Source organism: Quercus suber, unplaced genomic scaffold (assembly GCF_002906115.3).
Source record: "Quercus suber isolate HL8 unplaced genomic scaffold, Cork oak 2.0 scaffold_159, whole genome shotgun sequence".
NCBI lineage: Eukaryota > Viridiplantae > Streptophyta > Magnoliopsida > Fagales > Fagaceae > Quercus > Quercus suber.
The window spans coordinates 1,264,309-1,275,113 of NW_027069620.1; the positions used below are offsets into that span (position 1 = coordinate 1,264,309).

At 38.1% G+C, this 10,805-nt stretch overlaps 1 protein-coding gene across 1 annotated transcript; it reads right to left on the reverse strand.

Annotated features, from left to right (window-relative positions):
• Positions 1-9,346: 9,346 nt before the first annotated feature.
• Positions 9,347-10,460, reverse strand: LOC112037275 (uncharacterized). Its single transcript, XM_024070089.2, has 2 exons — positions 9,902-10,460; positions 9,347-9,772 (listed from the first exon to the last, which is right to left on the reverse strand). The coding sequence occupies exons 1-2, from the start codon at positions 10,385-10,387 to the stop codon at positions 9,593-9,595; spliced, it is 666 nt and encodes a 221-aa protein (XP_023925857.2). The 5' UTR covers positions 10,388-10,460; the 3' UTR covers positions 9,347-9,592.
• Between the last annotated feature and the right edge of the window lie 345 nt (positions 10,461-10,805).

A 10,805-nucleotide genomic window follows, 5' to 3' on the forward strand; every position in this document is an offset into this window, starting at 1 on the left:
TTGTTGTTGTTTTTTTTTTTTTTTTTTTAGGAACTGATTGTTGTTGCTGTGATTGTTGTGTTGTGGTTGTTGCGTTTTTGTTGCCGGAATTTGGTGGTGTTGTTGTTGTTGTTGTTGTGTTGTTGCCGGAATTTTTGTTGCCGGAATTTATTGTTGTTGTTGTTGTTGTTGTGTTGATATGAAAAATTTTTCAGAAAATAGCATTTTAGAATACATCCAAACACATAAAAATATTTTCCACAACAATTTTCATAATTCACCCAAACACTTAAACATATTTTCCTTTTCCGGAAAATAACATTTCCGGAAAATATGTATTTTCCGGAAAACGTTTTACACGAAACAAACACAGCCTAAATGAGCCGCACCCTGTCGTCTCTCGTCTTCAGGTAATACGACTTGCCCTTAAGAAGCTGAAGGTTGTAACACCAGTTCACGTCGTGGTGGGTCAACCTCAGCCCCATCTTCTCGTTCAGGGCGTCCACACAGCCCAGAATCCTAAAGACGTTTATCCCACACTGGGTGGGGGCCAACCGGAAGTGCATGAGGTAATCCCTCATCACCGGCCCCATGGGGATCGTCATCCCCCCTTCAAGGAGGGCGACCATGGGAATTACCACCTCGCCCTCCTACCTGTGTATGCGCCACTCCCCGTCCTCACAATATCTCAGACCTACATTGCCGGGAATTCTGCGGTCGGTGATGAATTTCTCCATTGCCTCCATGGTATCGACGTATTTCTTAAACCTACCCATCCTAGTTGACGCCTAAAAGAACTAAGAAAGAACAGGCGAAGTAGAAAAAAGGGTAAAGAGAAAGAGAGGTCAGAGAGAGACAGAGCGACTTACTGGAAAGAGGAAGGGCTCCTCAAACAGGCTTTTGTGCTGGAGGTGCTAGTGAGAGTGTGGCTGAACTCAGGAGGAGCGCACGAATATTCTCGATTACAAATGAGGAACAGGAAGAGGCAGTTCGTACTGGTATTTATACCCCAAATCGAGGAACCATGCGGGTTTTCCCACCCATAAATGCAAGACGAACCTCCACCGTTGGATGGGTAACGCCTCATTAGACGTGGGGAGCACAGAGCCGCCTGAATTTAATGATGGGCACGTTACGTGCTCCGAAACGTCAGCGACATGCCTTGGGCAGGTGAATAGACCCCAGCACTGACGGGGGTGGGGGGGGTAAGGCCGAGGATGTCAAAATCCTTCTCCCCGCCCGAGGATGCGTGTAGCAAGATTTTGAGGGGCTATTATGGGGCCAGAAAATCGGGTAGCCTCGGCCCACTTCAAACCAGACCCAAATGGCTCACGCCGAGGACGACCCTGTCCTCAGTCATCCGAGACCTAGGAAAAATACGAGGACCGCCCCACCAAAGGACTCCTGGAATATCCGAGGAGGAGAGGACCCAGTGCCACGCGTTGGCAATAGAAGTACGAAGAAGGGGCAAGCCCTGGGCGAACTGTCACCTCGGCATTGAATACGCTCACCTAACTCTTCTGGCCGCATTAATGGAGATGTAACCCTTTGACAGAGCAACATCGATCAGGGCGAACCACTGGAGCATGGATATGGCCTCTGATGGGACAGACGGTCAGGAGGGAGGCCAATAGATGATCAACAAGAGGAGGAAGAGAGGGATATATAAGAAATGTGAGCAAAATGTAAAGGGGGAGGAAAAAAGTGAAAGGGGAAGAAAAAACCTCCTCGGCCCATGGCCGAGGAGCATCCCCCAGTTGTAAACTGTTCTTAGTATTTTTCAATAAAAGGAAAGTAGTTCATGCTTCACGCACGCCGGCGAGCGCCTAAACCTTCAATCCACTCTCTACAAATTCATTGTTCTGGGTTCGTTGGGCCTTTAACCTATATCCTTTGGGCTTGGGCAACAAAAACAGACCCTACAATTTTCTTTTGATGTATTGTAACATTTCATGAGGACATTTTATGAGAAAATTTTTATTTATCTAAATTTAAGTAAAATATTATATGTTTAATTTTTTGAAATAAAAAAATGATAAATAATATAAATAGTTTAATAATATGGAGGATATGGCTGAATTTAAATGTTGAATAAAATAAGATATGAAGAAAAAGAGTGAAAATAAAACATATAGCAATATACACTAAAATATCTAAGTCATGCTATGTAATAGAATAACACTATATTCTTATATACTATCTTTATAAGACAATAGAATAAATTTTATCAATAAAAAATAACAAAAAAATATAACAAATTAAAACACAAAATTAAATCGCATCAACCCAAAGTAAAGTTCTAAAGAACACAAAAATTCATCAACCTAAAGTAAGGATGCAAGGAAAATAAAAAATCTCCCAAAAAATAAAAAATAAAAAATAAATTTAAGGGAGAAAGAAATAACTTTTTTGTATGGGAAAACTATGAATAGAATGAGAGGTGAGAGTGACAAATTTATAGTAAGAGGATGAGAATAAGATGAGCCAAAATGAAAGAAGATAACGGACAGAAGAAGAGTAATATTAACGTAAATAGTAGTGGGGAGATAAAAAGGTAAAAGGGATGGGGAAAGGTTGGAGAAAATGTGACACTAAGTTGGAAAATTAATAATAAGAAGAAGAGTTAAAATTAAGAGAGAGAAGATATTTTGATTGTTGAATAATAGAGATTTCATGAGACCTTGTCTACAATATTTTGGAAATCTATATATTCTTTTGGCGGTGGATTATGTGTCTAGGATTCTAGATGGGTTGAGGTCATAGCATTCAAGGTTAATGACCATAAAATAGTCTTGAAAGTTTTGAGAGAACACACACACACACACTCTCTCTCTCTCTATTTGGAATGCCAAAGGCTATAATTAGTAATAATGGTAGCCATTTTTGTAACTACCATTTCTAGGCATTGTTGAAAAAGTTTGGAGTGGTGCACCGGTTTTCCACCCTCAAACTTGTGGGCAAGTTAAGCTTGCCAATAGGGAGATTAAGAAAAATTTAGAGAAAATGGTTAATCCAAACCGTAAAAATCAGTCTCTAAAGCTAGTTGATGCATTATAGACTTACTAAACAACCTATAAGGGACCCTTAGTGTTGGGTTATAGAATAATTCCAATTAATTAATCCAATTACCCAAATTAATTAATTAGTCAAATTACATGCAAATCAAATTAAGGCATAAGCAAATCACCAAACTAAATTAGAGTGTAGCATAAAATAAGTATGATACAACGATTTTATTATGATAGGGAAAACCTCACAGGCAAAACCTTACCAAGTGAATTTTAAATCACCGCTCCCAAAGAATCCATTAATAAGAAAAAGCAAATACAAGCACAAGAAATATTACCCTACAGGCCTATCTTGAAGTACCTACCTATAGTAGAACCTACTAATCTATATTAGTATTAGCTCTAATTCCCAATTGGATTTGATATTGTAGAGGACTTCTCATGTGCAAGAATCTCTTATCTCTTACTAACTCCACAACAACCTTTTTGATTGTTGTAGCTTTGCAGAGTTCTTCAATCCATGCTCAAATAAAACGAAAGTATCTTGACACAAACCCCTAGGTGCACAAATGTCACAACAACTTATGTTATGCATGTGTCTCTTTGTCTCTATGATTAGGGTTGTACACGGTGCGGTGCGGCCGGTCTTAGGGGGCTTTTTTCACTGCCCCTACAAGGGTGGTTTTCCTTCATCCTTAACCGCACCTCACATGTGGAGGGGTGGGACCTGATCTACGCAAGGTGCGGTGCAAAATACTAGTTCAGTGCGGTTAGTTTGATGAATTCCTCATTTTCTTAGGAACCAAACACAATGCAATTAACAACCCCAAACCACATCATACTCATTATAAAAAAACCCCAAATATTCCAAAAAAAAAAAATCAAAAGAAAACAAATTCACAATCTTTCTCTCAAACATACCCCATTTCAAATCACAAAAACCTAAATAAAAAAGCTAAACCAAACCCATAAAAGATTAAACAAAACCATTGAAAAAAATTACATAAACAAACCTAGTAGAAAGCATTGCATTTGCAAGGAAGAGCATCTGAACTCAGAACCATTACTAGAAACTCTTGAGAATATTGTGACAAAGAGGAAAGAGTAGAGGGTGAAACTCCAAGAGCATCGAGCACTAGATTGCAGTGGTAGCAAATGACGAAGGTTGAAGGGGGGGGGGAGAGAGAGAGAGAGAGAGAGAGAGGAGAGATGAAGACTTTTGTTGCTGACTTGCTAAACTGAAAGAGGCAAACTGACAAGAGTGAGAGACATAGAGAGGGGTGGGTAAACAAACCTAGGGGTTTAAATTAAAATGCAAACAAAAACGTTATATATATATATATAATTTGTTGATAAAACTACGTCATTTTGGAGCTAATATTAAAATTTAATATCAGGTCCTAAAACGACCTCGTTTTAGTGCCATATATATATATATATATATAAAGAAAACCTATCATTGTCCTTAACCCATCAGCGTCGTTTTCTTCTTCTTCTTCTTCTTCTTCTTTCTTGCATTTGCTTTCATGTCTTCTCTGGGTTTTCTTCAATCTACTGAAACATAAAAATATAAAATTTTATACGTTGATACAATTATAGTGTGTGTGTGTGTGTGGTGTGGTTTCTTGTCAAAGTGCAAAATAGCCACCACTCGCCGCACCGGATGTCTTTGGTTTGCTCAGATTGCCACTGACCAACGTGCCAGACACCTACAGTGGGCTTGGAAGCGGTCGAATTGGTTTGGCGCCAGCCGGTTTCATCGGTGCTGGTCAGATCCTAAATAGGCCTATCTATGATGATGGCTATAGAATATGTTTTTTATATGCTCTTGAACCCTATTGCATAAATTCCTAGAAAGTCAAGTCACGATGGGCCAAAAACAGAACTAAACCTTCAGTTTCTCGAAACTCAATAGATCAAGAGGTGTCAAGCTTGGTATCGAGATTCATTAACTCTCAATTGATCAATAGGTATCAAGCCAGGTATCGAGACTTGCAGATTTAGCTTTTCTTGAGAAATTTCTTAAGTAGTCTTAAGTCTTCATTAATAACACTTGTAAGCAACATTATGATAAACTTAAACCTAGACTCAATTACATAAAAAGTTTGTTTTCATCTCGAATATGTCAATATATAAAAATATGACCCTTACACTTAGGAAAATAATGCTTATTGGGGTATCAAAGCCTTTAACTTTGATACGCAAGGGGCTGAAAATTTTAGGAAATTCCATTTGAATGAGTTAGAGGAGCTTAGAAATGAGGCCTATGTGAGCACTCGCAATTATAAAAAATGATGAAATTATTTCATGGTAAAAGCATTGTGTGAAAAACATTTGAGAAAAATCATCAAGTCCTTCTTAATGACTCAAGACTTCATAAATTTTTAGGTAAGCTAAAGACTAGGTGGGATGCCCTTTTCATTGTAAGGGAAGTGTTTAATCATGGAGCTATAGTAGTTGAGGACCCTACGGATGGTAGGATTTTGAAAGTTAATGGACAAAGGTTGAAACCATACATAGGGGGAGTTGTACCAAAGTAGGCAACTGTGTCACTTGAGATCCCTACCTATCAAGATGCCATGTAAACTCTCATAGAGTCTTCTGAAGCTATACCATATTTGTTTTGTTTTTCTTTTTCTTCTGAAGCTATACCAAATTTTAAGAAAAAGTGTACAAGTTATTTTTCTTTTTCCACAACGCAAATGTGTACAATCTAGGCAGAACAGGATCTGGTCTGCTCTGCTTCATCGCCCCCATTCCTTTAAAAAAGCCATCAATTCAAAACAAAGACCACCTAACGCAAAACTTTGTAGTGATCTTTGGCTTATTGTAGAGATTAAGAGGCCTCTTCTCAATAGATTCCATCCATGACTTCCTGAACCTTGAGGCCCTCACCGTAAAGAAACCCATCTAAGGGTTTGTGAAACAACGCTGAAGTGAGGTGTTTTGGGAGAGGATGGCTTTGAGAGAAAGAGGTGGCTCGGGTAATTTGAGATTTTAAAAAAATGGGATTTGATTGCATGCTTGTGAATCCGATGTTCAAGTACTGCTTAATTTATAGTTTTGCTTTGCGTTGTGCTTTGAAGGATCCACATTTTAAATCTACCTTTCACAACTTACGAAGAGGTGAAGGGGATGATGGATGTTAATGATATTGCTTGGTTACAACTTACAAGTTTTGCTCACTAGATTTTAAAGTTGTTGGGATGGCATGTCAAGTGTTTAATGATATTGTTTGGTTACAAATGTGTATAACATCTTACATAATTAACTCCAAACTTGTAAGTTGTTACCAAGCAATATCATTAACATCCATCATCCCATTCACCTCTTAGTAAGTTGTGAAAGGTAGATTTAAAATGTGGATCCTTCAAAGCACAACGCAAAGCAAGACTATAAATTAAGCAATACTTGAACATCGAATTCCCAAGCAATCAAAACCTTTTTTTTTTTTAAATCTCAAATTACCTGAGCCACCTCTTTCTCTCAAAGCCATCCTCTCCCAAAACACCTCATTTCATTTCAGCATTGCTTTACAAACCCTTAGATGGGTTTCTTTACTGTGAGGGCCTCAAGGTTCAGGAAGTCATGGAACTTGTTGAGAAGAGGCCTTTTAATCTCTACAATAAGCCACAGATTACTAGAAAGTTTTGCGCTTGGTGGTCTTTGTTTTGAATTGATGGCTTTTTTAAAGGAATGGGTGAGATGAGGGCCACGAGGCAGAGCGGACCAGATCCTATTCAGCCCAAATTGTACACATTTGCGTTGTGGAAAAAGAAAAGTAACTTGTACACTTTTTCTTCAAATTTGGCAACCGATCCATGTGTGAAATATAAGTGTAATTTAAAAGTGGACAACTCGAAGTTAATTGTGGACAATGATAGCCACATTTGAATTGATATGATACCTCTCATGGATAAGCATGGCAAACTGGTCTGCCCTTTGCAATTTGGGTTCTCACCAAATTAAACACTTGGCATGCCATCCCAATAATTTTAAAATCTAATCAGCAAAACTTGTTAACTAAACGTCAATATGCACCATCTCTACTCTCTGTGTTGCCCAAATCCCTTCACCTTAATTTGGCCGTCCTTAAATTGCATTCGATCACTGAATATAAGGTGTTGAGACTTGTACCTTTTATAAATAGTGACAGCTCTATGGAGTTTGAAATTAAGGATTATAGTCTTAAATCAGAGTTCTGGAAAAAAAAAAATTGAAGAAGAAATACAAGGAGTCCTTGGCATGTAACGGATCTGTGTCATTGAATAGAGAAGTGCATTATTTAGTTTCTGATCGAAATGTCCTGAATCATGAGTTGGTTCTTGCTTTCATTCTTGCCACTAAAAAATTCCGGGTCTATACGACGCCAATTCCACAAGAGAGAGATAGGGTGACAAGTTTGGAAGTACTAGGAGACCTCAATTTTACTGTCATTGCTTTCTTGACGTAAGTTAAGTTTGGCTGATGAAAGAATATGGCGGTAGAGAGTTCTTAGACGTGGATTTATAAAATTGAACAAGATGCAATGCCTCAGGGATTTGAATACTCAAGGCCTTTAATGTTTTTCCAAGAATGGTAAGAATGCTTTGCTAGAGGACTTTGAAGAGGAGCATGAGAGTCTTATTTGGTATATTTGTTCCCTATCCTTTTCTTTTCGGGGAAGGTTTAGGTCCAGTGTCCAGTGGCACTAGACCCATTGGATTGTAACATGTGTTTATTTTTGAATACATATAACCATTCGACTGGGTCCAATGCACTGAAAGCATTAAACCTAATCCGGATCCTTTCTTTTCAACAAATATGCTGTCTCACCTCTTATATGTTGATTAGCACAGATTTATAGCTTCAAAAATGAAATGTTTACTTTTAATGTCTATTCTAGACAATGAACCATGGAATTTTTGCAAACCAGCACAAACATATTAGAATTGTGGAGCAATTATGTGGCATGAGAAGAGGGCTGTTAAGTCAAGGTGATCGTCACAACCAAAGTTTTCATTGTGATGTTCGAAAGGTGTAGCTATTTTAACTTTGCTGAAATGTGCACCAGCAAAGATTTTTCAGTTACCATGGAGCTTTATTGGTGCATTTCCACCATAATCTTCAGTGAGATAATACAATATTTGCGATAACGTTTATGGGTGGCAAAATTAATAATAGTGTAAATAATGGAAAGGGTATTTCGTTAAATGGTGAAAATTATAATAGGATTGGCTCAAGATTTGTTCTACTTTACGTATTTAATACAGAGACTGAGGTTAACAACATGGTAAATTATGTTTCATGTGATGAAGAAATGGTGACATTGATCTCAAATTTGTTCTCTCAAACACAAATTCTTAACAAAAATTGCCCTCTGTCTAGTAATTAGAGGACCAAATTAGTGATTAACCAAAAATAGAATAAGAACACTTAAGTCATACTTTTTTTATGCCAAACAGTAGTAAAATATAGAGTACTCTTACAATGTCCTTTGTCATTTCTGACATTGAAAAAATACAATTTTGAATATCAAACATATTTATAACTATAATTTAACAAGATCTTCATAGCTCAACTAACACTTTTTGGTATTTCCCTGCATTAAACTCTGTAAATATTAATAATTTGACAACAGTGAGATCAAAATTGCTAAAGATCTATTTTCTACAATGATCTCAATCAGTCGCTTTGAATCTTGACAAGAATTAAGAGTACAGGGGAAACCAATTAAAATGACTTGGGTTTATCATTCATTTCCTGGGAAATGATCAAACGAACTACATTTTCTTAGTTAAGCCACTTATTAGATTTTCATTTGGTGAAATTGACAAAACTTGATATACTTGCTAGTTGCTACATATCTAAACTTGTTGTACAGATAGCACCTCGGGACTCAAATCAATAACAGTAAACAAGCGGAAATTAAATAATAAGCACACACAAAGAACACAAGAATTTACGTGGATCGGCAAACTGCCTACCTCCACGACAGCGATGGAGAAATTTCACTATAAAAATAGGAAGATACAATAGTGTACAAGAACACTCTCAAGAAACCCAAATCCCAATACACCCTAACTCTCTCTCACCCACAAGACAAGAAAACACCATTCTTCTTCTTATGCGGCTGCACTTGCTAGGCTATTAGGAATTCTCTATTGCCGTAACTAATAACATATATATAGAGATATATGTTAAGTCGGCTACATTAGTCTCCTAATATAACAAGAATTCGGTCAACTTGTGTTGACTTGGGCTTGGCAATACAAGCCACACGACCCACATCAACAAAACATATAATAGACTTAAAATTATGAATTTTCCACATTAATCATAACAAGTAAAAGAACACTTTAACCCAATATCTACGTTTCAAAAAAAAAATTCATTATCAAAATGCAAAAAGAGTTTCACTACAAACAAATGGTATGGTATACAAATTGCTTGTGATAAATTACTCTTTAACAACTTGATGTAATTCCTAGATAAGAAAAAAATATAAATTTCTAGAATTATGACACTACCAAATTGTTCTACTTCCTACAAAATAACATTAAAAAAAAAAATGAATGATGATTACAAACAAAATATTGGTCTTCCTTTGTGTGTAGTAGTGTGTGTCATAGATCACGCCAATCATTAGCATTAGTATTAGTATTAGCATTACCGGAGGAAGCCAAGTCTTTGAGAATTTGAAGCAAACCTTTCAAGTCATTGCTCCCCACTTCAAGACAGTCCCTCAGTAAACCTCCCTGCACCACCTCTGTCTCCGCCACCTTCACCGCTTCCCTCAACGTCCCCTATACCCCCAAAACAAACACACTATCAATAACTACCTTAACTAACTTTCTAACTGTTCCAATTGAATTGTACGGACTTCAAATTAAAATTACAACTTAAAAGAGAGAGAGAGAAGAGAGAAACCGTACCGATTTAGCAAACACTTTGAGGAGCTTTTTAAAGAGCGAGGTAGAGACGCCGAGGACATTTTGGTAATTCCGGCCCGCCCAGGTTGCTCTCTCTGCGTCCGAGTTCGCGCGGGTCAACTCACCCACAGATTTAAGCAACTCGTTCACGTCCGAAACGACGCCGTACATCTCGGCGTAGTTTAGATCCCTCCACGCGTAGTTCTTGAGGTAGTCCCAGCCTAATGACCAGGTGAGCCCGAAGAAGCCGAGGCTCAGCCCACTCTCGAGCTTCTCGGCGATGAGATGGGCCCGGCGCGAGCCCGAGACGTCGCCCCTGGAGGCGCGGAGGTTGGCCACGCGCGTCATGAGCGAGTGGGAGAGCGAGACGACGATTCGGTACTGGGCGAAGGAGAAGGGCAAGGAACGGGTGGGTTCTGGTGCGGTGGTGAGCAGGAGGAAGAGGATGGAGATGAGGGAGATCGTGCGTGACGGTGTCGTTTCGGCCATTTTTGCGCAGAAGAATCTACCTGTAATCGTGAGTTTTGAGTTCTTCAGAATGAAGAAAAGAATTGAGTAGAGTAGAGTATTCCAGCAAATTATGGGCCCCATATGTTGTTGATTGGCCCAACTACTGGTTTAATTCCTTGCTTTGGATTTGGGCTCACCTTTTTTCCATTCACCACCTTGGATACAAAAACCTTTCAAAATATTCTAAAGATGGTTTTAGACCACAAACTTTTTTTTTTTCCTACAACTTTGTCATAATTTTGATACAACATACTCTATGAGCAATTTTCTATCGTTTTTCATATAGATCTACCATTTTGTTTTTCACCACTGACAATCTACCGCATCACAATTGTGACAAAGTTATAAGAAAAAAAATAGTTGTGGCAAAGTTGTAAAAAAATAACTGTGGTACTAT